The sequence below is a fragment of the Narcine bancroftii genome, chromosome 10 (assembly GCF_036971445.1).
Source record: "Narcine bancroftii isolate sNarBan1 chromosome 10, sNarBan1.hap1, whole genome shotgun sequence".
NCBI lineage: Eukaryota > Metazoa > Chordata > Chondrichthyes > Torpediniformes > Narcinidae > Narcine > Narcine bancroftii.
Window position 1 is genome coordinate 100,285,835 of NC_091478.1, and position 27,667 is coordinate 100,313,501.

The 27,667-nt window shown below is 43.4% G+C and overlaps 1 protein-coding gene and 2 long non-coding RNA genes across 5 annotated transcripts in view; 2 read left to right on the forward strand and 1 right to left on the reverse strand.

Moving 5' to 3' along the window:
• On the reverse strand, positions 1 to 17,727 carry LOC138745033 (uncharacterized). The gene is made up of 3 exons (XR_011345918.1): positions 17,166 to 17,727; positions 2,020 to 2,119; positions 1 to 1,910 (listed from the first exon to the last, which is right to left on the reverse strand). It is a non-coding gene; the product is annotated as an uncharacterized lncRNA (long non-coding RNA).
• Positions 8,167 to 11,133, forward strand: LOC138745032 (uncharacterized). Its single transcript, XR_011345917.1, has 2 exons — positions 8,167 to 8,255; positions 10,860 to 11,133. It is a non-coding gene; the product is annotated as an uncharacterized lncRNA (long non-coding RNA).
• Positions 17,393 to 27,667, forward strand: part of hprt1l (hypoxanthine phosphoribosyltransferase 1, like) — a 27,657-nt gene continuing 17,382 nt past the window's right edge. For 2 of the 3 annotated variants that reach the window (XM_069902072.1, XM_069902075.1), the window contains exons 1-4: positions 20,327 to 20,418; positions 22,814 to 22,920; positions 25,600 to 25,783; positions 27,196 to 27,261. In XM_069902072.1, the coding sequence (XP_069758173.1) occupies positions 20,395 to 20,418; positions 22,814 to 22,920; positions 25,600 to 25,783; positions 27,196 to 27,261 (381 nt within the window). In that variant the 5' untranslated portion in view covers positions 20,327 to 20,394. Of the gene's footprint in view, positions 17,525 to 20,326; positions 20,419 to 22,813; positions 22,921 to 25,599; positions 25,784 to 27,195; positions 27,262 to 27,667 lie in introns of those variants that run through there. The other variant, XM_069902073.1, reaches the window with a different exon arrangement.

Genomic DNA, 27,667 nt, shown 5'->3' on the forward strand with positions numbered 1-27,667 from the left:
AAAACATTTTACAATTACAAAGCTAGTTGACAAACTATCCAGATTCTTAATGTGAAAATCTTCACACATACCACTGCATGTAGGTTTACAAAATATTTGATATAAAACTACACAGAATAACATATATATTTAAGACACTCTGGGTTTTTATTTTCTCTCTCCTGTCTTTGGTACTTACCCATTCTTTGTAACCTCTAGAGGAATAGAACTTCCATCCAATTGATCGCTTTTGATTCTCATTAGCATATCCAAATGGCATTCATCTAAACGGTTTCTCAGCTTCTTTTTAAGTCGATTCATTAGGCTAAAACCTTACTCACAGTCCACATGAGACGCAAGGAAGTTCCCCCAATGTCAACGAACTTTGAAAGGTCGCAAAACTTTTAATTTTGAAGTACAAATGCCACCATTTGAGCAAAGCTTGGATTTAATGTTTTTCTTGAACTGTCTAACTATTACAGTATTTTCATTGAGAAAATCATAATAAGGGCATCAACTTGTTTATCGCCAAATGCGAAGTTACATTCTGCAATTACAGAGAAATTAAAAGCTGACCATTCTTATACCTCATCTCAGGAAACCTTTCTTCTCAACGAACACAAAGACCATATATTTAAAAAAAACAGCAGCGAACTTGTACTTGCTGTGACATTTTTTCACGTTGTTGGCTTAGCATAACTTTAATTTTGTCACTCCACCAAATATTGCCTTTTGGATACTGATTTCTTATCTTGTTAATTTTGCCTCACACAAAATGAAGTGAATCAATCATGTCAGGTCACTTTTTTGCAGAATTTTGCGCAGTGCAGCCAGTTCTTCAAAGACATCATTTAAAACCTATAAAGCTACTTCGTATGTGATTATCAATTTCTTGTGACAGTATGTAGCCACGGGGCCATTCGACTTCTCTTCTTCAAAGTATGTGATGAGTGCCTCATAATTTTTTGTTATCGCCTTCAATGCAAAATGTCTAGATAACCATCTGACTTCTTCAAGTGGTCTGAAAAAAATAGCTTTGTTTTCAGAGTCCACTGCAATTGCTTTAAAAGTTTCATTTTTTTAAACTGTAGATCGAGAAAACACGGTATAGATCGTTCTTCTCAGTTTCAATGTCTTATTAACTTGACTTGTTTCCATGCTTCACAAATCCCCAGATCCTCACAGTGTTGCTGAACTAAGTGTGGATTGTCGGTCATGTTTCAGTCTTGCAGCGACACCATTAACTCTGCCCAACACTACTGACGCTCCATCAGTCATAAACATCACCGTTTTATGGAGATAAAGTCTCTTCTTTTCATAAAACTGCTTGATCCCTGGAACAATAGAAGAAGCATCGCACATCTACACTAGAACTATTCCACCAAAATGTTTCGATGCAGTACAATCTTCAGATCTGAATGTGAAGTTCAGAGTGAGACATTTGTTGACCGAAAGGTCTGTGGTTTCATCAACTGTTAGCGTGTGAAAATCTGTTGATGCTATTTCTTCATGTCCTTCTGAACAATATCGTTGATAGTCTCCAGAAGTTTGAACATAATGTTTGCTTCACCAGCCGTCCAGGAGTTGAACCTACTTTTCCTGATGTTCAGTAATGTTTTGAACTGAATGTAAAGAGTTAATTCATTTTAATAGCTAACAACTCGATGTCGATAAGAACTTTGATCTCCTCTGGGCTTGATATTTTTCGCTCTTGCTCAGCTGAACTCTCACATAACACACATTCAACTTTAAACAAACTTGTAGTTCTTTTGCACTTCGTGCCCTTTGCTTCTTTTGAATTCAACGTAGTGAATCAATATTTTTTCAATGAAAACTTAGTCATCTTCAGAATTTGAAACAGATCTTCGTAAACTTTACAATATTAACACTGTCCGCCAAACGTGGCTGTAGCTGTGCTGCAGCTGTACAAACTGGAAAGGTGAGGTGGCGTAAATTAGTGATGTGCAAATGTGGTATTGAAAAACTGACTAAATAGTTAACAGAAACTTATTAATTACTACATTATTTTAAGTAACTAACCTTTTGTGCGCTTATTAAATTCCTTTGTGCGCTGGTTGCAAAACACACCCACAGCTTAGAGGGAAAAGTGGCTGCCAAAGGTTTCCTTCGCCTCAGAAGCCTGTAAGAGGGCAGACAAGCAGAGAGTGAACTTTGTGCAACCTCTGAGGTCTCGACCTTCAAATTCCTCCTTCAACCAAAGGTTGCGCTGTTGTATTGAGGTAGAGGCCTCTTGCTCCAGCTATATGGGAGCCTGTTGGGACCATTGCTGGAATATTTTCCACAGGACAAGAATGAACGAAGGAATGTTCGATGAAAGAATACCTGGGCTGATAGGTTTGTTTTATGTGGTAAGATTAAGCAAACTAGACCTATACTCTAGAGTTTAGAAGAATGTGTGGTAATCCGACTGAGAAGTATAACTTACTCCAGACTTTGAGAGTCCAGATGAAAAGCTGATGCTTTCTCTTGCCGAAAGATGAAAGACCAGAGATCACAGTCTCAAAATAAAAGGGTAACCCATTCAGGATAGGGATGAGAGGAATTTCCTTCCCCATGGGGCAATAAATCCTTCACCACTGACTCAACTTGGAGGTCAACTTTTAGGGTATCTTGCACGAGGACTTCTACGTTCCTTCACACCTTGGAATTTTGAATTTTTTTTCCTATCAAAATAATAGTCTGCACATCTATTTCTTCTATCAAAGTGCATGACTGTACACTTTCCAATATTGTATTTTATCTCCCACCTATTTGCCCATTCTCTTAATCTAAGTCTCTCTGCAGTCTTTTGGTATCCTCAGCACCACCTCCTCTACCACCTATTTTGGAATCATCTGCAAACAGACATAAAGCCATAATCCAAATCATTTATATACAATGTAAAAATAAGTGGCCCCTGTAGAACCAACCAGAATAGGACCCCTTTATTTCTACTCTCTGTTTCCTGTTGACCGGCCAATGCTCTATCCCTTCTAGTATCCTTCCTGTAATTCCATGGGCTCTCATCTTGTTTAGCAGCCTTATGTGTGGCACCTTGTCAAAGGCCTTTTGAAACTCCAAATACCCAACATCCGCTGCATCTCCTCTGTCTATCCTACTTATGATCTCTTCAAAAAATTGCAATAGGTTTGTCAGGCATTATTTTCCTTTAGGTGGGGCACAGTCCAAGAGTCAGAGACTCGGTGAATGGGATGCAAGGGTGCTGGTTGTGGCCTACCTGATGAATGAATGTAAACCTCCTTCAGCCCCCCCCGCCCCCCGTCATAGCAGCCGTAAACACGGCTTTTATTGCAGGGAGAGTCACTCGCGTGCATCAAGCTGGACGCTGGGGATGCTTGATGCACTTGACGTGGGCGAGGGTGCATCTGACGGCGAGCGATGGCCGTGAGCATATGGGGTGGACAGCATCTCACAGGGAGGGGCCATGCCCGGGAATGCCCCTCCCCACATGCCTTCCTTTAGAGCAGTAGTTTTCAAATTGCCCCCAAACTCACATTTCACCTGAAGTAATCCCCATGCCATAGGTGATTAATAAGGGATTGCTTAAGGCAGTGTGTGAAATAGAAAGAAAACCACTGTTTTAATCGTACCTCATTGACTTCTTATGTGCATGGTTTCATAGCTCCAAAGGAAATGGGCTGATGACAATTTTTCTGAAGCAAATTGAGCAGTGATCCTCAACCTTCCCTTCCCACTCACTTACCACCTGAAGCAATCCTTTTCTCATCACTGAGCACTGATGGCCTCGGGATTATTGAAAGTGGGATGTGAGTTTGAAAACCACTGAGAGTCACCCTCTTCCCCATTGCAATTCAACTCCCTTGCGTCCGTGGCCGTGATTGACAGGAACGGGCTCCGGGCGGTGCGCGTGGCGAGGGCAGCGGTCGTGATTGACAGGAAGGGGTGTGGGTGTGAGGAGGGGGGTCCCGGGCAGGTGCGTCGTTGCCGGGCGACGGCAATGATTGACGGGTTGGAATTGAGCACCTGGGGCGCTCGCTGCTCAGCTGGTAGAGGGAAGGTTAAGGTCGCCCGGTGGTCGGGGCTGTCAGAGAGGCTGCGCTCGTTGTGTTTGCAGTCAGGAGGTGCAACAATTTCGCATCCATTGCAATGGCTTCGGGGCTACTCGTGAGCATTGATATTCTCCTAACCGCGGGCTTTATTTCAGAAATGTAATCGCAGCCGCATTTATTCTGAGGATTGCAGTGATTTCATGCACTGCGTTATTTATTTTTAATCGAGAAGTTCATTTAAATCTGTTATGCTCCTTTGACCAAATGTGTTTCGGCATTTAACGGGGACACTTTCTTGCAGGGGGGGTTGCAATAAAATGCTAGTGCGAGGTGCGCAGGCAGGCAGGCAGGCAGGCGATCGTTTGCCACTGCGAATTTGTATCGCCCTGTCTTTCATTGCCACCGGTGGGTCCCTCCGAGCCCGACGTTCTGCAGTGTTTCCCCCGCCCCCCGAGATTTGGACCAGTGTTTGTGCACCACTTGGTCGGTTAGCGCTTCTTCCCGGAATATGGCAGGGTGAAGCCATAAGAGAATGGAGAGCCTACTGGAGGAATTCTGGGGGCGGGGGGGGTTTGGTTGACACCTTACCCCATGACTTGTGCAGAAAGGGGGACCGCCAGTGAGGCCTCTCTTGTCCTCTCCATCTGCCTTTCACCCCTCCCTGCTTCCCCTCTTGGCCTGTCTTTCCCCCACCCACCCACCCTCTCCTCATATTGGCTAGTTCCCCATCACTAAAATTACTCACACACCTCAATCCACTGAATTCATTAGCAGACTGTTTTTACTATAGGCCTTTTAACTCTCTAGGCACTGAAACAGTCCATTGACATTGTGATGAATTCCATTTCCAATCTGAGGGAGCTGGTCAGGCCAGTGATGCTTTTGCCATCCTTGGGTGGGGTCACCTCCTAAGGTCATGGAACTAAATCCTTTGGCCCTCTGTTCATGACCACTGTCAACCACCAACTTAACATTCATCTCTCTTGATTTATTTAATCAGCTCCCTGATTCCACCACTTGATGTAGAACAATCAACCTGGGAGGAACCCACCCCTCCCCCCAGGAAACTCACATGAAGAGCAGGCCAACTCCAGCTGGATAGTGTTGGAGGTCAAGGTTGAACCTGTGCACTTGTTGCGACAAAAAAGCAGTTCTATAAGTTGTGCTCTTGTACCAGTAAAAAGAGGGCTAGATTTTTTTAAAATGTAGACATCTAGCACAGTAACAGGCCCTTTTGGACCATGTGCCCATACTGGCCAATTACACCCAATTGTCCTCAAGCATGGAACATTTTGTACAGTGGAATGAAACAGGAGCATCAGGAGGAAACCTAAACAGACCTAGGGAGAATGCAGAAATTTACAGACAGCGCCAGATTTGAATCCCAGTCACTGGTCCTATAACAGTGTTGAGCTCACTGTATAAGTGCCTCAGACAAGAGGCAGAGGATCAAGGTGAAAAGCTATAAATTTAAAGTGGAGTCTGAGGAAGATTTTGTTTGTTCTACCCAGAGCTATAAGAGCCAGAAAAGTTATTTTTAATGGTAGGTGAAATGAAAACAAGGGGCCATAGCCTCAAGATGCAGGGGAGTAGATTTAGAACTGAGATGAAGAGAAAGTGCTTTTCCCAGAGAGTGACCTGTGGAATTCCCTGCTCAGGGAGATGGTAGAGGCTGCCTTGTGAAATATTTTTAAGACTCCGATTTTTGCACAGAGTGGCACGGTTGGCATAGCACTTAGCACAATGCATTTATAATGTCAGCGATGGGGACCCAGGTTAAAATCCTGTGCTGTCTGTAAGGAATTTGTATGTTCTCCCCATGTCTGCATGGGTTTTTCCCTGGGACTCTGGTTTCCTTCCACTGTTCAAAACCTACTGTGTTAATTGGGTGTAAATTGAGCGGCACAGACTTGTGGGCTGAAATGTCCTATTACTGTACTGTATGTCTAATTTTTTTTTTTAATTAGGAATTGAGTGTTACGAGGGAAAAAGCAGGTAGGTGGAATTAAACCCACAGCCTGATCAGCCATTATCTTGTTGAAGGATTGTGCAAGCTGGACAGGCCAGATGGCCTCCTCCTGCTCTGATTTCTTGTGCGCTCAAGGAGAGGTTGACTTACATGGATAGTGTGCTAAACATGACAATAAACCCATTCAACCTAATGGCACGTAGGGATTTCTCTGGAAAGGATCCCTCTCAAAGGCAGCCAACATCATAAAGGGCCCTTATTATCCTGGTCACACCCAATTCTTCCTGCTTCCATCAGGCAGATACTACAGAAGCTTGATGCTTCAAGAACAGTTTTTTCAAGTCTGGTTTGTCATCTGATTGCACAAATACAACCTGACAAAACAGCATTCTCTGGTCCTCTGAGCAAAACATGCAGACACACAACCAGACATAACATGCAGACAAACAATACATATGCAGGACAATTTTTTTATATATAGTTTTGTAAATATGAGAGTCTCAGATGGTTAGTGTAAGCAGCTCCTTTGGATGTTCAGCATTCTCACCGCCTATGGGAAGAAGCTGTTCTGCAGCCTGGTGGTTCTGATACTCCCGCATCTCTTCCCTGATGGGTGCAGGCAAAAGATGTGTGTGGAGGTGGAAGGGGTCCTCTGGTTTTGAGACCCCTCTTCAGACAGTAAGCCCTGTTAAAAGGTGGGGGAGAGGGAGGAGGAAGTGAGACTCCAGTGATCCTTTCTGCCACTCTTATGGCCCTGGGCAATGACCTCCGATCCATTTCCCTGCAGCAACTGTGCCACAGTGTGATGCTCTCGCTAGAGCTCCTGTAAAAAGTAAGGTGGCCAGTAGCTTTGCCCACTTCATTCTTCTCAGGAAGTGCAGTCCCTGTTGTGCCTTCCTGACAAGTGAGGAGATGTTGAGTGTCCATGACAGTTCACTCATCAACAACTCAGTAGTGGAGAGCAGTCTTTCCTGGTCCTCTTGAAGTCCATGATCATCTTGTAAGCCGTACTTGCATGACACCAAACACCCATTACAGAGGAATTTCACCAGGATGTTGACAGGATGGAGCATTTGGGCAGTGACTTGAGATGGGATAGGCTCAGTTTATTTAGCTTGGAATGGAGGAGACTGAGGGACGACCTTTCAGACAAAGATAAGAGTAGATGATGAGATTGGAGAAAATTATTTTAGCACAGAGGGGGCTGTATCATGGAGTATCTCATCTGTTGAAATACTGGCTGCAGAGGCTCTAACATTTAAGCAGTGCTGGATTAACAGTAGCCTATGCTAAGGGCCCCCCAGTATAAAGGGCCCCCCAGTATAAAGGGCCCCCCAGTATAAAGGGCCCCCCAGTATAAAGGGCCCCCCAGTATAAAGGGCCCCCCAGTATAAAGGGCCCCCCAGTATAAAGGGCCCCCCAGTATAAAGGGCCCCCCAGTATAAAGGGCCCCCCAGTATAAAGGGCCCCCCAGTATAAAGGGCCCCCCAGTATAAAGGGCCCCCCAGTATAAAGGGCCCCCCAGTATAAAGGGCCCCCCAGTATAAAGGGCCCCCCAGTATAAAGGGCCCCCCAGTATAAAGGGCCCCCCAGTATAAAGGGCCCCCCAGTATAAAGGGCACCCCCAGTATAAAGGGCCCCCCAGTATAAAGGGCCCCCCAGTATAAAGGGCCCCCCAGTATAAAGGGCCCCCCAGTATAAAGGGCCCCCCAGTATAAAGGGCCCCCCAGTATAAAGGGCCCCCCAGTATAAAGGGCCCCCCAGTATAAAGGGCCCCCCAGTATAAAGGGCCCCCCAGTATAAAGGGCCCCCCAGTATAAAGGGCCCCCCAGTATAAAGGGCCCCCCAGTATAAAGGGCCCCCCAGTATAAAGGGCCCCCCAGTATAAAGGGCCCCACCGAGGCCTACCTCAACCTGGCGCGGGGCCGCCCGCTGCCGCTCCTCTGATTGACAGCTCCTTCCCCCCCCCCTCCCGCGGCGGCGGAGGCGTGGGCGCGCTGACGTCACAGCGCCACTGAGCGCCGTTCCCTCGGCAACGGGACCGGGCACGGAGGAGGGGCTGCGACCACGCCCGGCTTCGGCCCCTGGGGTTTCCCCCACCTTCCCCCGGGGGGGGGGGGGGGAACAGGTTCCCAGACAGGGGCCAGGGTGACGGACGGAGGGGGGTGGGTGTCCACGGCCGGCCTGGCACCCACTCCTCCCCCCCAGCCCTGCTGAGTGAGTTAGTGCCCCCCCCCTCCCTGATCACGTCTCCTGATGCTGACTCCGCCCTGCAAGTAAAAGCTTTCTTTTAATTATTTCCGTGTATTTTTCTAATTTAGGGCCCCTTTAGAACACGTGGTTCCTGAACTCACAAGGGCAGTCCAGGCCCTTCAGCCCTCTACCTTCTACTAACTCATCTCTACCTACCAAAAAATCTAAACCCTCTCTTTTCCTCTCACCCACGTGCCTGCCTGAGTCTTTTAAATTCCCCTCATATATTCAGCCTCCATCACTACTCCTGGCAAAGTATACCAGGCACTCACAACTCTGCTCTTTTTTAAAAAAAATTAAGCCTGATATCTTCCCTCTAAACTTCCTTCCCTTCATTCCGATATCCTCAGGTGTTTGCTACTTCCGCCCTGAGAAAAAGGTGCTATCTATCTTGTGGACTAAATGCTGATTTTTTTTAAATGGGACCATTACAGTTGGATACATTGTGATCTGTATGGACTTGGTGGACTGCAGGAGTTGTTTCAGAGCTGCACAACTCTGACTCCATTGTGGGCCAGTATGGATGAACTGAATGGCCTTATTGTGTGCCATAAATCACAGACTCTGAAATTCTGTCAGGGGAGGGGGAATCCAAGAGTGCAGAGAGCACCTGTTTTGAACATCATGATCTCATAATCACCAAAGTCATGGTTCATTATTATAACGAGCATTGATTAAGGGTTTAAATTGATCAAAGAGAAACTAGCTCTGGTGGATATAATCTGTTTACTAACAAGAGTTTGGTAACATAATTTTAATGTAAATAGTTCTGAGAAAAGTTAGAAAAACTTCTTTCACAGACTGAGAGTTGGGGGAGTAACCTACAGTGCCCTGAGAAAAGAGCCGGTGTGTGCTGGAACATCTAAGACAAGATCTTTGTTGGAGAGGTTGACCATGGGATATGGATCAAAGGCCAGTTGTCAGAACTGAAGTGTCGATCAACCTTGAGCAGGGTAGACTGATGGAATGAATAGTGTTTCCACAAGAAGATGATGGGTGTGGTGTACATGATGCAATCCAAATGCTTTATTTTGTTGGGTAAATTTGTATTGCCTTTATCACTGACCAAGTGTTGGGCAACATAATCAGAATGTTCCACTTTGAAAATGTCTATGCAGAGAATTAAATGAAATCTTTGAATGATGAATTGGTTTGAGTAATAGAATCAGTGCTACAGAAGTGCAAATACCTTTCCTTGTTTGGAATATAAATTTACTAGCATGGATTTGCTGCCTTGCGTTGCCCACAGCCATCTTACCTTCTGCAGATTCTGAGGTTTGAGAGACACCTTAACCTTGACATGAGATTGGGTGATGGCAAGGTCTCCGTGAACCCCCCGGAGAAGCCCTGAAAGCTTTGACAGAAATCAATGATCCATCCCAACTTTGCTGACTGCCTGTAAAGAGTTAAAAAAAAAAATTCCTGGATATATCTGATGTTCAGATATATGAAGGCAGAGACCAAAAATCTGAAAGGCTTGCTGTACAGCTGGATGTTACTGAATATTGGGAAGGCTCAATTTTCCAAAATTGGCATTAACTGAAGCTACTTGTGGGTTTAAATCAACCAACTAGCAATGAATCACCATCAGCTGTTTGGAAAAAGATGAACTGTTCTCTAAGTGAAACAAGAAAGTCTGCAGACACTGTGGCAGTAGTTGATTCACAACAGTGGTGGAGAAACTCTGCAAGTCCTGCTGCATCCGTAGAAGGCAAAGATATTTAATCAACATTTTAGGCCCGAGCCCTTTGTCAAGTAAGATTATCCTGATTCAATAGATTCTGCCTCGTGTATTTTCTTTTTTAAAAAAGAGATGACCATGTTCAAGATATTTGGCACATGTACTGATATGCAGATAAAGTTTGTTTTGCAAGCTCACCAATAAATATTTCACCCATAGTACAGCAAATAAGGCACAGTACAGAGACACAAAGCAATCAAATACTATGGAGCAAATTTTACTGGGGACAGTGAACACAAAACTATCCCTGAACTTCGCAGTGTGATTTCACATTTAAATTTAGACATGCAATATTTTAACAAGCCTTTCTGGACCACAAGCCCTTGGTGCCCAATTAACCTACAACCCCCCCATACATTTTGGAATATGGGAGGAAACTGGAGCACCTGGTGGAAACTTGTGCAGACACTGGGAGTACAAACTCATTATAAACAGTGTCGGATTGTTCTGATGGTCAATCTTAAAATGACAGGGGTTGAGACAGTTATTTATTCTTCATTCCAAGTGTCACTTTGGACAATTAGCTCAGATAGGCAAATAGATAAATCGGCTCTGATAGCTCAGTGGTTAGAGCACTGGTCTTGCAAACCTGGGGTCACAAGTTTGTTCCTTGCTGGGGCCTCATTTTCTGTGAAGGGTGCTTGACAAAGTGGCGACTGTTTTTCTTATGGTAGACACAGTTAGAATTTCATGCATGTTATCATTCATCAAGTGACAATAATGGAACTTTAACTTTATCAAATCCACGCTACCTCAAAGCAATCCTGTTGCCCACTAATCTTCTCCAACAAACCCCCCCCCCCCCCATTTCTCAAACTCTACCACTCACTTAAAATTAGGAACAACTTGCACTAGACAATTAACCTGCCATTCTGCATATCTTTAGGATGTGTGAGGAAACTGGAGAACCTGGAGTCACAAGGTGATGGTGCAGATTCCACCCAACACTTGAGATCAGGATTGAACATTGGTCACCAAAACTAAAAAGCAGCAACTCTGAGAGCTGCTCCACTCGTGCTGTTGGGTACTTCTTTGATTCACACTCTGCTATAAACTGATTTAACTTGTTTAATAGCAAATGTTCAATAGAACCTAATAGATTTAGAGGGCAGTAAGGTATCTTTATCAGTATTCAATAAATGTTTTGGCAAGTTTCAAGACCTGAATCTTCCATTATTGTTCCACTAAGCTACGGTACAATTAGTGATGCACTCTATTGCATTTTTTTTCTGTTGAGAACAGCAAACTATTTATCTACCTGACGTTTCCTTCTCTTGGTATTTTGCGTATGAGTGGATTTTATGGGTGTATGTAGCCGCAGCAAGAAGAACTTCAGTGCATTTGTACATGTGTACATGATAATGAACTGTCATTTCAGTTTCTTTCTGAGACAGAAAGTTGTGGGTTGGAGTTTCAATGCATGGTCATGGGCTCATAAAGGCAGGGTGTCACTCTAGTATCATTGTGGGGGACTAGCAATCTGTAGATGAGATGTTCAGCCAGGGCCTTCAGCTTTTGAATGCATGTGGTAGCACAGGTGCCTAAGCTTTTATCTTGGATTCCAAACACCAGCAAACTCTTAAAAACTGGCACTTTTTCCAGTTATGAAAACACTGGATGGCCTCAGTCCTAGCCGGTAGTCCCCTGACCATCCGTCGCCCTTTCTCTCCTTGCCCCCCTCTGTCCCCCCTCCATCTAACTCCTGATGCTGCAGCAGGGGTGTAGTGCTGCCAAGCCCAGAGCAGTTCCACTGCTTGGGGGATTATGGGTAAGGAAGATGGCAATTGCTTCAGCATTGAGCCAACTGCTGCCACAAGTAAACTCCAAGCTTGGGGCCAAGAGTCACCTGTCCATCGAAGATAAGAGAGGACAGGGACGGTGGGGGTCTGAGCCAGTTTTTTTAAAAAGTTTTACTTTAAAACAAAAAAAAATGCTAGTGATATTATGTTCTTCCCATCTCTAGGTTGCTTTTTTTCCCCCCCGGGGGCTCTAGTTTCCTCCCACTGTTTGAAACGTGGAAAGTTTGTCGGCTCTTTGGGTCGAAATGCCCTGTTACCATGCTGTATGTCCAAAAATACATATTATATAGAACCAGGACTAGGCTATTTGGCCTGTTGCATCATTTAGATCATGAGTGATCTGGTTGTGGACTCAGCACCTCTTAGCTGCCATTTCTCTATAGCCCTTAATTCTCCTACTTTGCAAAAATGTTTTTTTTTTAAACTTATTCCATGAGGCAGCTTCCATTGCTTCCCTAGGAAGAGAATGCCAGTCGTTCCAATGGGAAAAGTAGTTCTTTCTTATCTCTGACCTAAACCTACTCCTTTGAACCTTGAAACGATGCCCCCTTGTTTTAATCTCAGCTTCCCTGCCTCTCATCTCTTTTCATCATTTTTGTTTCTATAAGATCCCTGCCCATTCTTCTGAGTTCTAGCGAATACAGTCCCAGGCAATTCAATCTCCCCTCAGGCTAACTCCTTCATCTCTGGATTCAGCCTGCTGCACCATCTCCAAAGCCAGTCTATCTTTCCTCTAGTAAGGAGACCAGAACTGCTTGTAGCACTCCAGGTGTGGCCTGATCTGTACCTCACACAGCAGAACTTCCCTGCTCTTTAGAATCAAAATTAATTGTCATGAAGAAGTCATGAAATTCGGTGTTTTGCAACAGCATCACAAAGCCCTGTTTCACTGGCACCCTGTCCCAGGAATTAACTTGGAATTTACTGCAACAGAGTCTGGCGGAAAAGGAACACTGTCCGAACGTCAGCATCAAATTATGTCATTTCATGCCAGGTATTAATCACCTCCACCCCTACTCATATCCCTGTCATTTACTGAGGCTAGCCTGTTGATAAATGTAAAGTTAAAACCTTGTGGTTTTGATTTGTAGTTAATTGTCACGTGTTGTGATATCTGGGTGTGTGGGGAGCTTGTTTCTCATTTGGAGGAGAACTGTGGAGGAGACATAAGCATCGAGATGCTTTTTGAATTTGTCTCATCTTATTTCATCTTAATTTTATCTTATTTCATTTTAATCATAATTTTGGTTTGACAGTTTAAAGAAGAATATTGTTATACAGTATGCTTTGATACTCATTATGAAAACCTCAATGAGAAGTTATGCAAAATGTTTTATCAATAAATTAAAGCTACTTACAGCTGCATCTACAAAGTTTATTATTCATTGGAATAATAAGATAGTAATTTGGAATATTGTCGCTTATGTTTCTATGAAGATGATGTTTAGTCATTGGGAAATAATAGAAACATGGGAATTGTCGTCTATAACCAGTGGAAAGGGGACAGCAAAAAGTCGCCCATTTCCAGTTGAAGGTAAAACACTCTGATCCCCAGGGATGAGTGTGTTCAATGGAAAAAGCAATTAGTTTAGGGTGGACCAGTGTAAATGGCACAAAGGGGTTCCTATCCCAGGACAATGCACAGCCAATTAACTGGGATGCAGTGGGAACAGGGGCTATAGTGCAAACATTCATATTATAACCATCTTACAACATTATTATATATATTTTTTAAAAACGGCAAGAAAAGTAAGGCAGTCTCTATGATATATTGATTATTCAGGAATCAAATAGCAGTGGGAAGAAGCTGTCCTTGTGCCATTGAATGCTCATTTTGAGGCTTCTGTACTTTTTTCCCGATTTAGTAGCAGAGTGAAGAGGGCATGGCCTGGGTGGTTGTGGTCTTTAAGGATAAAGGCTGCTTTATTTTTAAGACACCGCTTCAAGTAGATGTCCTCGATGGAGTGAAGTCTGGTGCCTGTGATGCTGCAGGCTGAGTTAACACCCCTCTGGAGCTTATTCTTGTCCTGAGAGTTGGTGCCTCCATACCAGGCAGTGATGTAACCTGCCAGAAAACTCTCCACGGTACACCTGTAGATGTCTGCGTCTTCGGTAATGACTCAGACACCTCACAAAGTATAGCTGTTGGCGAGCCTTCTTTGTGATTGCATCATTGTGGAAGCTTCAGGACAGATCCTCGGAGGTGCAGATTACCTCACATTTGACAACATTGTACTCCATCTGCCATACCCTTGCCCAATCACAACCAATATTTATATCTCTTTGCAAACTCTCCACATCCTCTGAACTATTTGCTTTTCCTCTCCATTTTGTGTAGTCAGCAAACAGATATTGGTGGGGGGGGGGGGAGAAAAAAATAATAAAGGAGAATTGGATTTTTCATGATATCTGCGGAGGGTCTAATTAAAAAAATTACTCTTGCACTGAGTGGTCATTTTCTGTGTTGGGATTTGATTCTCCATAAAGATGATCTGAGAAATCCTTGAACAGGAAGAGGGATCTCTCTCATGTTTTGGAGGCAAGTTAACTGATCATCCAATTGAAAGAGAATCAGAGAAGTTATTCCTACTTCGTTTGAGTGATGCTCACCAGGCCAGGCAGCACCTGTGGGTGAAAAATCCAGTGACCCTTTGTCAGAAGAGTCTATAACAGGCAGTCAAACTGCAGCTTGTGAGCCACCTGTGGCTCTTTGACATGTATGGCTTGTGGCAGTACCATATATGATGTTGTATAGGACGATCCTCAAAACTTAAAATTTTCATCTTAAAGTCAGGGTTGTCCTGTATGAAGAGGCTAAAATTCTTATCTTGATGACAAAGTTGCAACACCATCGCCACCTTCCTGCCAGCTCTAATGCAATCTCACACATGCCCCGTTATGTGCGCACTCGGTACTCCTCCGCTGGGTCCATCCGCCCAGTCCAACTGCTGTCAGCTCAGTATAGACTTTAAACAGCCTGTTATAGGAGCAGACAATGGTAAAATGTAAACCTTTTTAATGATCATTTGTTATTAAAATATTGTGATTTGCTTTTACCAACATCCACTGGTCAGCATTATGTGCCAGATTTTTTATTGGGGGGGAGGGGAGAAGGTTTCCTTGTTGAAAGGGATTTGCTCAAAACCAAGATTTTAGGTGGAAATTCTAGGGCCGTCCTATACAACAGTAGATATGTTATGTTGGCTTAGACAGGAATTGTTTGCAATGGTGGATTAACTATCACCCGGGCCCCTAGGCTCCCCCTGACTTTGCCCCCAACCCCACCCTTTGATGAATAAAGTGACATTGTTACATTAAATATTAGTTATTATGCCAGAAGCCCGAGGCCCCTGGTCCTCGCTTCTGGGCCCCTAGGCTTAAGCCTACTCAACCTAATGGTTAATCCACCACTGATCGTACGAACCGCTGCTCACAATGGTAGTTTTAGCGGTGTCACTTCTTTGCATGATTGTTGCGGCTCTCAAACATCTGAAGTTTATCATACGTGGCTCTAAGTTTGGCTGCCCGAATCTACAACCTCTGGAATGTCGCTCCATTTTCACCTTTGGGTTCCCAGCCATGGTTTTCATTCTCCAATAATGGAGGGACTCGCATGAATTCAATGAGGCACTTTTATGGAAACTACATTATCCTGAGTGACCAAAGGATAGACTGTATCAATCTTTTCTCAGTCAAATAGTTAGGTTTCAAATGCATAAACGAGGATAAATAAATAAATGAGCAGCACTTGTGATGTTATCGCTTTTTGTAAGCAATGGGATCTGAGATCTGTTCTGTGCTTTTGGGTGGATATTTCACATTCCTGGGAAATATGCCCAATGTGGATTACCTCACATTTGCTAACATTGTACTCCATCTGTCACCCTTGCCCAATAAGTTAACCAATGAACATCTCTCTGCAAACTCTCCACATCATCCGAACAATTCTCTCTCAATGTCACAACCTGATTTTGCACCTCAAGGACAGTTTAGCCTGGATTACAGATTGCCTGCATCTTTCCTCCATGACTTGACTTCAGTGTTCTCAGCTGGATAGAAAACAGTTTGGGATAGAAAACAGTTTGGGATACTGGACCACAGAATATGGTTTCTTCATCAACTTCTTGCTGCAGGGAAGATGAAGCAAATGGTGTATTAAAAAAATGCTGGAAATGCTGATCAGGTCAGGCAACATACAGGGAATGAGAAACAGGGTAAATGTTTAAAGCTAAAGACCTTTGGAATTGTGGACATTTTTGTAAATGAGGGGTGGGCAGCAGGTGGTTTGCTCAACAGGAGAGACTCCAGATGCTGGGAAACTTGAGTGGTGCACCAAGTGCTGGAGAAACTCTGGGTCAGGCAGCATCCATCTATTTAAAAACACAAATGCTGGAGGAACTCCATTGGTCTTTTCAAAAGCTCTTTTTCTACTGGCACCCATTCCCAGGGAATTTACTGCGACAGGGTCCAGTGGAAGAGGAACACTAAATGATGCCATTTCACACCGGGTATTAACCACCTCTACCCCTATGCTTAACCCCGGTGATTGCTGATAAAAATGAGTGGAAAAGGGACAGCAGAAAGTCACCCGTTTGTAGTTAAAGATAGAACACTCCAACCCCGAAGGATGAGTTGTATTCAGTGGAAAAATAATTAGTGCCCGAGTGGAAAGGGCACAAAGGGCTTCCTATCCCTGGTCACTGCACAGCCAATTAACTGGGATGCCAGTGGAAAATGGACTAATGATCTATCGGTGGAGTTCCTGCAGCATTTCCGTCTGTTTTTTTTTTACAATAACAGCCTCTACAGACTTTCCTGTTTCACTCTCCATCCAGCTGGTGCCATCCAGCTGGTGCCATCCAGCTGGTGCCATCCAGCTGGTGCCATCCAGCTGGTGCCATCCAGCTGGTGCCATCCAGCTGGTGCCATCCAGCTGGTGCCAGCCAGCTGGTGCCAGCCAGCTGGTGCCAGCCAGCTGGTGCCAGCCAGCTGGTGCCAGCCAGCTGGTGCCAGCCAGCTGGTGCCAGCCAGCTGGTGCCAGCCAGCTGGTGCCAGCCAGCTGGTGCCAGCCAGCTGGTGCCAGCCAGCTGGTGCCAGCCATGCTTGACCTACCAGATTCCTCCACGGTTGCAGGCAGTGTCAGCTAAATAGGAGGCTGGTGTGAAACATGAATCCCGCCACCAACAATTGTGCCGAGTTTCTGTTGGAATTTGAGTGAACCATTAATGTCTGCAGACGCTGTAATTGTAGTATAAATGCAAAAATGCTGGAGGAACTCCACAGAGTTCTGCGTCCACAGAACATCTTTACCTCCCTGACCTGCCCAGTTCCTTCAGTGTTTTTGCTACAAACACAAGGGTTCAAGACCGAAAGGCTGGTATTTTTTCTGTTACCTCCTGTGTCCTGCTGAGTTCCTCCAGGATTTTACCTCTTCTCTCTCCATTATAATGTGCTCATCGCTTCGCCCTTGACCGCGTTAAGACCTCAGCCCCCGAGCAGAACCGCGCGTCCCAGGGCAGCGGCGGGGAAATTGAGCGGGGAGGCAGGCAGAGGGTTGCGGGCCGAAGGGCGGTGATCTGGGTGGGGGGGAGGAGTTGAGCACCTCGGACACCCTCTGAATCAGCTGGTCGGTGAAGGTCGGCCGAGGCTGTTGAAGCCGCAGTGAGTGGAAGGACGGAGGAGCTCAAGCAACCAGGGCTTCGCCTGCTGCTTCAATTCCGCATCCAATGCGATGGCTTCGGGGCTGCTGGTGGTGAGCATCTGTCCTCTTTGGTGGCGGGTTTTGTTTCAGATTTAATGCCAGGCGCATTTATCCTGTTGCTGGGATTGCAAGATGTATCCAGTGTCGCCCCGCGAGTTTCGTTGGGCTCTGAACACTGGTTGTGCTTGTTCCAAGCGCGCTTGACTGGAATTGCCTCTCATTTTCATTGAGCAAACAACCCATAATTTCAAAAAACAAATGATGCTGAAATATAACAGAATAATAATGCTGGATGGACTCAGCAGGTCAGGTCGCATTTGCAGAGATTCAATGCAAAGAGGCGCTTGGCAGTTTACATTCAGCGACTTGTTAAAGTCCAAGTATCTGTCCACATCAAATGAAATGTCTAAATGACACCGCAGATGCAGAAATTCCAAAATTAACTTCAAAAGTCCTCAGCAGGCCAGGCCACATCTGTGGGAAGCGAAACAGGAGGTACTTTTCAGGTCTGTTCCTGCCTCTTTCTGGAAAGAGTTAGCCGATTGGAACAAAATGCAATCCCAGAAATTCTGATTCAATTCTTGTGTTCTGCATGCTGGACTCCTTGTGTGGAGTAAAATATTACATTTCGATGAAGTGACCTCTCATTTTTTCGGAACTACTGTTTTTACATGAAATATGTTGTCGCAGGAAGAAACCTTCGTGAGAATGGATTTCAATTGACAGTCAATATTAGGATTTGGGACCTTCCTCGCAAGTTAGCACTGTCTGAAAGGATCTGCTTCTGGATCTTGGCTCCTCTCCGAGGCTCTCAATAACATGCCAATACCTCGACACTGCAGAAACATCCACAAGATCAAGGGGTGGGATTGGGAAATCCTCTTGAGTCTGCTTCTGCAGGAGAAGATGACAATAAAATGTTTGCATCTCTTGCCTTTGTTCCCTTTTCCACAGTCATCTGATTTAAACAAAAATCCAATAACTTTATTGAAACCTAAATGTCTAGGTCTCCACTATACTCCGGAGTAGAGAATTCTTTTAAAAAAATTATCATTCTCCGAGTGATGAAATAATTTCGGTCTTAAATGGCTTTCCCCTTATTTTGAAACAAACCCATAATTCTAGGCTAAACTCTTCAGCCAGAAAAAAACCCCCTCCCTGTTACTACCCTATTGACCCCTCAAAAATATGACATTTTCATGAAGTGACCTCTCATTTTTTCTGAACTTAAACAATTACAGGCCTCAATCCCCTCTGGCAAGACAAACCTGCCTCCAGCGACCAATCTAATGAATCTCTCACTGAATTCACTCCACAACAAATATGTTTATATTTTTAAATGTAAAGTCAAGAGGCAGGGATGGAATTCATGAGCATTGACCCCACCCCCCCCCCAAATGTGTTAGTGTTCCTCTCCCACCCGCAACGCTAGTGCCAGCACATGATTTAAGCCTGCCCTCCCACTGAGAGTCTTCAAATGCCCCCTTATTAGACTTGTTCTGACAGTGACCCTGCTGTGAGGTGATGCTGTGGCTCAAAAACACTCTGGTTGGACTACTCTATCTCTCACCTTCCCCAAAGGTTGCTCATCCTTCTTCCAATTGTCATTCACAAATTTCCTACTGACCTCTGCCTAACCCCTCCAAGCCATGTCTTCATTATGCTGGCTATCTCCCCTCAAGGTCTTGATGAAGGCTTCCAACCTGCAGCGTCAACCATTCATTTTTTTTTCTCCCTCAGATGCTGCTCAACCTGCCAAGTTCCTCTGGAAGGGCAGCAAGGTTAGCGTAGCGGTTAGTGCCATGCTGTTACAGTGCCTGCAAATCCTGCAGTGTCTCTAAGGAGTTTGTATGTTCTCCCTGTGTCTGCGTATGTTTCCTCTGGGTGCTCTGGTTTCCTTGCACTGTTCAAAAAAAAAATGTACCGGGGTTGGCAGGTCAATTGGGTAGCACATGTCTAAATTAATTTTTTAAAATATGCTCCAGATTTCAGCATCTGCAGTCTCTTGTGTTTCTGGAATAGATGTGTATTGGGGAAAATATTGTGTGATTGAAAATGTAAGCTTGCAATGTGGAGGAATTCAGCAGGTCAAGTAACATCAAAGGGAGAAAAACAATGTTTCGAGTCAAAACTCATTGGGATTCTTCATGCCACTGATAGCTTTTGGCAAGAAACTTTTCTTTAACCAAGAGGTACTGGACCACAGGGTCTATACCTTCTTCTAAAAGGTAGCTTGACCTGATGAGTTCCTCCAGCACACTGTGTATGGCTTCAGATTCCAGCAACTGTAGTTTCTTCTGTAATGGAAAATATGATTGAATGATGAAAGATCCTGAAGGGTGTAAACAAGGTGATTGTGAAGAGGATGTTTCCTCTTATCGAAGAATCGAGATCCAAGGATTCCTGTTTTTAAAAGTAAGTGTTTGCCCATTTGAAACCGGATGTTTTTCTCTGTGAGATGGTCATGAATTTTTGGAAACACTTCGTCAAAGAGTCCAAATAACTTCTCAACACCTCAACTTTAAGTTGGCGTCAGTCACTTCCTCTGTGTGTAAGGTAGGTCATTTTATGACTTGTTCATACAGGCAATTAATGTTGAAAAGAACTTGATTCACTCAGTGTCCTTGCATACAGAAGTGGACATTTGTCTAGCTCTCTCTCCGCTCCAATGTCCAATGAGAAATATGTACTGCAAGTACGGAATGTAATGTGACAAATGTTTATACATTTTATTAGAACATTCAGTTACTGATTAGAGAACAATATTTGGCAATATTTCTGATTTTGAAGACCTCATTGAATTCTAATGGTGATGCTCTTCCATTAATGTTCATGCAAGCTAACCAGGATGCTACCGAACTCTGTTCCAGATTGCTTATTCCCAATAGTTTAAAGGCAATGGAGAAGATGGGAGAACAGCAATGTGTGTTTCTTCTTCCACCCAGGTAGAGTGACCTTGACCCAGAGACATGCTAGATCTCAGCAGCAAACTGGAAACCTTCTGTGCTAGTTATTTGTCCCACCTGATTTGGGTGTTATCTTTGGAAAGTTTGTAACCTAATACTGCGGTTCAAGTACAGTTTCTTCCCAATGGCTATTAGCACCTGTCTGAGTGGCAAAGTGGATCCATTCCAATTTGCCTATCGTAGCCACATGCCTACAGCAGATGCCATCTCATAGGCTCTACACAAAGCCCTGGAAACACTTGGACAACAAAAATGCATCCATCAGCACGTTCTTTACGGAAGAACTCTGCATTTAACACCATCATCCCCTCAAAATTGATTAGCAAACAGCAAACTCCAAGACCTGGGACTCAACTCCCCACTGTGTAATTGGATCCTGGATTTTTCTCACCTCTAGACCACATCCTCTCCACAATTTCCATCAATACTGGAGCACCACAGGGCTGTGTTCTTAGCCCCCTGCTCTATTTGGTTTACACCTATGGCTGTGTGGCTCAGTACGACAGCAAAACAACAAATTTTCTGGTATAACTACGGCAGTGTGTACTCAATGTCACCAAAACTAAGGAGCTGATTGTTGACTTCAGGAAATAAAAAAAACCAAGTATTCGACTTGCTGATCATTGGGGGATCAGAGGTGGAGAGGGTGAGCAAATTTAAGTTCTTGGGAGTCACCATCTCGGAGGATCTTTTCTTGACCCAACACACCAATGGCATCATGAAGAAAGTATGTCAGCATCTCTGCTTGTGAGTTTTTGTAGGTTTGGTATGGCACCAGAAAAATTCTACAGAGGTGTGGTGGAAAGTGTGCTGACTGGCTGTATCATGGTCTGGTATGGGGGACACATTTTGTCCCTGAGTTTAAAGCCTTGCAAAAGGTAGTGGACGCAGCCCAGGACATTGCAGGGAAAACCATCTGCACCATTGAGAAGGTCTACAGGGAATGCAGCAGCAATCAAAGTTCCACATCACCCAGCATGCTCTGTTCTCACTGCTAACATCAGGAAGGAGGTATAGATGCCACAAGACTTGCACCTCCGTGTTCAGGAAGAGCTGCTCCAGACTCCTCAACAAACTTGATGAGAGACTCATTTAAGGAATCGTACTTTTTTTAAATTTGTACTACTAATAAGTGGTAATTCTGCCTGGCTTGCAGGGAAAAAAAAAATCTCCGGGTTGTATTTTATTGTCATGAAGGTATTCTGACAATAAATCTGAAATCTTTCAGCATCCCTTGCAACACTACTTATTAAATACTCCGACACCACAAAAAGGCTGTCTTTTTTTTTCTGCATTACAGTAACTGAATATTTATTATCTTTTGAATTTCTCTTTTAATTTAATGTATACTATGGTTTTTTTTTAATTAAGAGCCTGTTCAGCCGCAGCAAGTAAGAATATTTGGTGCATGTGTATGATAATTATTTGTGACTAACAAGCTTGTCATATCCAATGTGTCGCATTGTTGGAAATTGTTATTCGTTGTTCTTCGCTGACGGATATATGTATGAGAACCAACAGCACTACTTTATAAAGGTGCTTCCCAAAGTGGAAGGATTTCCTCAGGTTCCCTGGTGGTTTGTTCACTAACTGGCATAAATGTTTCAGAAACACAAACTGCAGATGTTGGAAATTTAAGCAAACATTGGGCTTCTGGAGGGACTCTGCGGATCAGGGTCCATGGGCAGAAATAGCCAGTTGAGTGTTTTGGGTTGGGTCTTGAAAAAGGGTCCTAAACTGACCACTTCCACTAGGGAATGCTGTCTGACTGCTGAGCCCCTCCAGCAGCTCAATGTAAATAACTCCTTGTCTTGGAGTCAAATCCCAGAAGAGAAACCGGCTCTCCGATTTTGCTAACTCAGCATTGATAAAGAATTTCCATCAAACCAAGAAGGATTCAGCTGGCTCCTAGCAACAAGTGTCTGAAATAGTTCTTCTGCACAGTGTAAATATGACTCGGCAACAGTAACACACAATAAGTAACTGGAACGTCATAGTAGTAGCGGCCAATCCATTGAGTGCACCAGCATCCTTGTTTAATATTGATTAACCAACCAAATTATTGACCTTTGTGAAATGTTGCTGTGTGCAACCAACATCACTTCAATTGTACTTAACATGTTGCAAATTGTTTTGGAACATTGTGAAAGATTTTTCTCTAATATTTTTCTTTCCCTTGCCCTACCTTCTGTCCTCTTTCCCTGTTCGGCTGCTGGATATTCTGGGTATTAGCTTTTCTGTGTGTTTTTCACCTCCTCCTGTAGCTACCATCTCCAGAGGTTTGGTAGATCACTGTACTGTCCTGACAGAGGGTTAAAGTAGCAGAGTGAATTGGATTTCTTGGAAATTAATGGTGACATTTTGATCTCTGCAGATAGGCGATGATGAACAAGGATACGATCCAGAGTTATTCTGTATTCCAAAGCACTATGAAGAAGACCTTGAAAGAGTATTCATTCCTCATGGGCTTATCATGGATAGGTAAGAGAGGCTCCTTCAAATTTTGCAGTAGTCATTGTCTATTATCTGGTATTGCTGAAGGTATGTTGTTCTGTTGTCATATTTGTCTATTTAAATGCAACGTGACTTCTTTGAAATCAGCAACTAAGTGGACAAGATTATTCAAAGTACATACAGGATTCCTGACGTAAGATGTATAACACTGCTTCTCAGCTATAGGTTTGAGCTGGGATGCACAATATGGCAAGACCACCAAGACCTTGGAAAGGCTGCAGAGAAGCTTTAGGGGAATGTAATTGGTCAAAGGGACCACGTTTATGTCTGGAGATGAGGAGCATCTAGGGTGAATCCCCTTTACAAGAAAGTGTTACTGACTCAGCAGATCAAGCTGCATCTGAAGAGAACTAACATTTTTTTTGGTCAAAGATCATTCAATGGAAAACTTTAATGATGTTCTTGAGAGAGAAATGTGCAACCTCGTGTACCTTAATCATCATGGCTCATTACAAATAATTTGATTTTATAAATAAGAGTGTGGGGGGTAGGGTGGGGTGGGGGGGGGGGTGGGGAGAAGGCTTTGCAAAGCTGTGAGACCACATTTGGAACCACAGTGGGTTTGAGCATGTTATATGTGGAAGAATAAGTTAGCTCTCCAAGGAAGCTTTCTCTGGATGCACTCCAGTGTTACCAGGGTTAGATTGTGAAGAAGAGTTACGCAGTCTAGGCATGATATGTGGTATGTTTAAAAAGCTAATGGGAAAAGTGATTATCCACTCAATCTTCTACTCTTCTAGGATAGGAATTTTGAGCAAAAGGCCCTTGTACTAAAATGTTAATTCCAAAGCTATTTATGGAAACAGAACTTAAAAAAAAAATCAATAGAACTGTGGAACTCTTGGAACATTCGTCATTTGGTTAATTTTTACTGGTGAAGGGCTGGAAAGGACATAGAGCCAAGACATGGGCTTGCATTTAGAAATGGCATGAAATGTCTGAATGGTGGAAGTCTCAAGGGGCTGAAAGGACTTTTCTCTTTCTTTTCTAAATGGTTAGGCATTGAAAGTGTAAGTTAGTGAAGGTTAGAAATGGTGAATCAGTAACTAGTGTTATAAAGTTTGAAGTTAGAAGGTGATATTTATTGAAGCGAAGAAAATCCCTTTTTTAAATGACAAAGCAATGTCAGTTATGCAGGCTGTAGATGAACATGGTAAATAAAATTGAAGAAGATGATTCCAGTTGATGTAATAATGACATGAAGGGTATAAACGAGCTCCTTCTTTGTTCTTTGCTTCATAATGCTTAACAAATCCACAGTAGTAAATTACCATTATGGAGATGAGTGAAGAAAAATGATTGGCCTGTCAAAATGTAAGTATTGTTGTGTTAAAAGGGTCATAGTCTTGGGGAGGTGGGAAACAGTCTTCAATATTTTTACTGCAGTTTGTGAATGTCTTGATTTCTTTGCATTTTTATTTTAGATTTATTTAATGAAAAGCTGTGTTAATGGGATTGAATCTTTGATCTTGAGAGATAAGAGCATAAGAATTGGGAGCAGGAGTGGTGCTTTCAGCCTGCTGTCTACTCCACAATTCATTAAGATCATGGGTGGTATTCCACCTCCATTCCATTCACCTACACTATCCCCACATATCCCCCAGTTCCCCTGATATTGAGATCTCTATCGACTCTGTTTCAAATGATCAGTGACTGAGCCTCCAGTGTAGAGAAATCCAAAGTCTAGTCGCCCCATGAATGAAGCAATGTCATCTTCTCAGTCCAAATAACTAACCCGTTATGTTCTCGTCTCCTCAGCCCGAGGGAATATCCACCCTGATGAGTCCAGTTAGAATTTTGTACATTTTCATGCCATTATCTCCCAATCTACAAAGCTCCATAGCAATGTTTTTCAACCTGTGCTCTGTGGACCACTGATGACCTGTAGGTTTGTAGTAGCGACAACAGCAAATATTACTAATATTCCTGAATGTAGTGCTAATATATTGCCCTTGGTAAGAATTGATCTGTTATACAGTACTCTGCAAAATGTACTCATTACATGGCTATCTGAGTGGTAATAACCTGTTAGACTGGTCGCCAAAGAACCCTTTCACTATACTAGGTATCTAATGACAAATAAACTTTAAGCTAAACAAGTGACAAATAAACTTTAAGCTAAATAAGAAGGTTGATGACAAAAGGAAAACAAAAATTCTCAAGTTTCCCACCATCCTCTCTCTATCACTGGTGGCCTGTGGGTTTGCTATGGGGTCTCTGTCAAGTAAAGGAAAACTTGAGGACATTTCTGGGTGGAACAAAGGTTGCGAAACATTGCAGCTGTTCTCAATGGCAGCCACAGCAAAAGCCTTGCTTTCTTTTGACCTTGTGCAACACAAATAATTTTTGTTCTTTATGTAGTTGGAGAGAAGTATGGAAGAAACCAAAACTTGACTGCTTCACAAGGAATGGGGCCCATTGCTCAGAGTCCTGGGGGGGGGGGGGGGGGGGCCAGGAGGTTGAGAATGGCTGGCCTGGAGAATAGAGGGCTTGTCTTCATTTCTCTAACCTACTGACCTCTGTCCAGTAATTTAACCATCACTTCCCCACATGGCTGAAGCAGGGTTTGGCTGAAGACGTGGGATTGTAGGAGTGCCCAGTGCCATCTGCAGTCGTAACCGACCTGTTCCTTTTCTTTCCCAAAAGGACCGAGCGACTGGCCAGAGATATAATGAAGGACATGGGAGGAGATCACATTGTGGTCCTTTGTGTACTGAAGGGGGGTTACAAGTTCTTTGCTGACCTTTTGGACTATATCAAGGCTCTGAACAGAAACCAGGAGGAGTCGCTCCCAATGACCATTGATTTTATCAGGTTGAAGAGTTACTGTGTAAGTAAGGTTACGGTTTACCTGCGAGAAATCCAATTCCACATGAGTTTTCCCATGTATTTTGAAAGTTTTTATTTTCAAGATGGCAATAAGAATAATGTTTTGTGGTATTCATTAATAGCTAAATTTTTGTGTGTACACTGTATTCAGCTATTAATGTTTGTGTATACTGTATACTATTGGGTGAATATTTAATAACCTGAAAACAATTTAGCAAATGTATGTAAAGCAATAACATATAGTATGGATTACTGTGGACATCTGCTTACAAACCATCCTCAGGAATTGGCACTTGCATAATCCTGATGGCCTGAATGGCCTCTTGCTTTGATATTGCAGTGGAACCATATCTCAGCCAAGTGGCCATTTTTTATGTGTGAATTGTTGGTACACTGATGGACTGTGCGGGTGAGTAGCATCTGACCACTGTCTAAGTATAAATATTTTAACAGCATGGGTCCATTCTCCAGGAAATATAAGCCAAGTAGTATTCACAGTAGGAGTTTTTATTTGCAAGGGTCAAAAGAACTTGATGCTATCATTTCTGCAGTTGCTTTGACTTCATTACATTTACACTGGAGATTTAATTGGTACCTTGCCTATCTATACAGGACATTTACTCACACATTCCTTTGACTGAGCCATCTGGGTGAGATGCACACTTGAGGTTTAACTGCTGTCCAGTTTTTAATTCATTAGTTTAATTTCACGTTTGTTTCATGAGAGTAATTGTTAAATATCGACAAGGGAACACGTGGACTAAAGCCAAAATTACCTTCAGAAAATACAGAAATATAAATCACAATCTATTACAAACTTGCTTCTTGATTCCCTGAAGTATTTCCACTATTTAAGAATTAGGACTGTGAAATATTTTACACTTGTCTGGATGAGTACAGTCTTAGAAACTCTTAACATCATCCAGGGGAAAATTGATGCCCATCAGTCTCCTTGAACAATGACTCACTCCAGCAGTGGCTACAGTGTGAGACTTCCGCAGAACGTCGCCTGAGCCTCTTCATAAACCTATGACCTCAGCCTCCAAGGAGGATGAGTCCTCAGACGCAGGGGGACACCTGAAGATTTACTGCCTTTCTTCATTGCTGAATCTGAACCCTGGAGCTCTACACTCAACGGCACTATGAGTGCCCCTTCATCAGAAAGACTGCCACATTATAAAAAGGAGACTGACTGTAACCCTGAGGGCATTTGGGGATGGGTGATTAATGTCGAGAGCAACACATCCCATGGAAAAGAAAATGCAAATAGCTTAAAGTGCAATGTCCACAATAGGTTGGTTATCGCGTTGAAATAAAATCAAATGAGAACTGAATTAATTTATGGAGAAATTCTACTGAATGCTGTTAATGCAGTAAATCATAATACTTATCACAGTTTTGTTGTGAATTTAGAATGATCAAACTGCAGAAGAAGTGAAAGTTATTGGAGGGGATGACCTGTCTACACTGGCTGGGAAGGTTAGTATATAATGTCATTAATGCTGGAATGGTTTAATCAAATTTCCAGTATTGATTATATATTCCACATCAGATTAAAGGAGTTGGATAAGCAATACATCACGACATTAAAACCAGTTTAGTTCATCTCTTCATTCCAACAAAAGGGTCCTCAGATTGGAAAGAGACAGATGAGAGGTGCTACCGTGGAATTATTAAACTCCCATTCTCACCATCAACAAGATGGGCTGAGTGACCACTTCCAGTGCTATAAATTTCTGTGAATTTCATTCATTGCCCTTTGACCTCCTCTAACTCCCAACACATTAAATCGGAACCCTTGTCGTAGTTGCCAAATCACCCACAATGTGGCCTTCCCCTGTTTCAGAAAATTTCTTCAGCCTTCTCCCTGATTGTTCTCTCCATT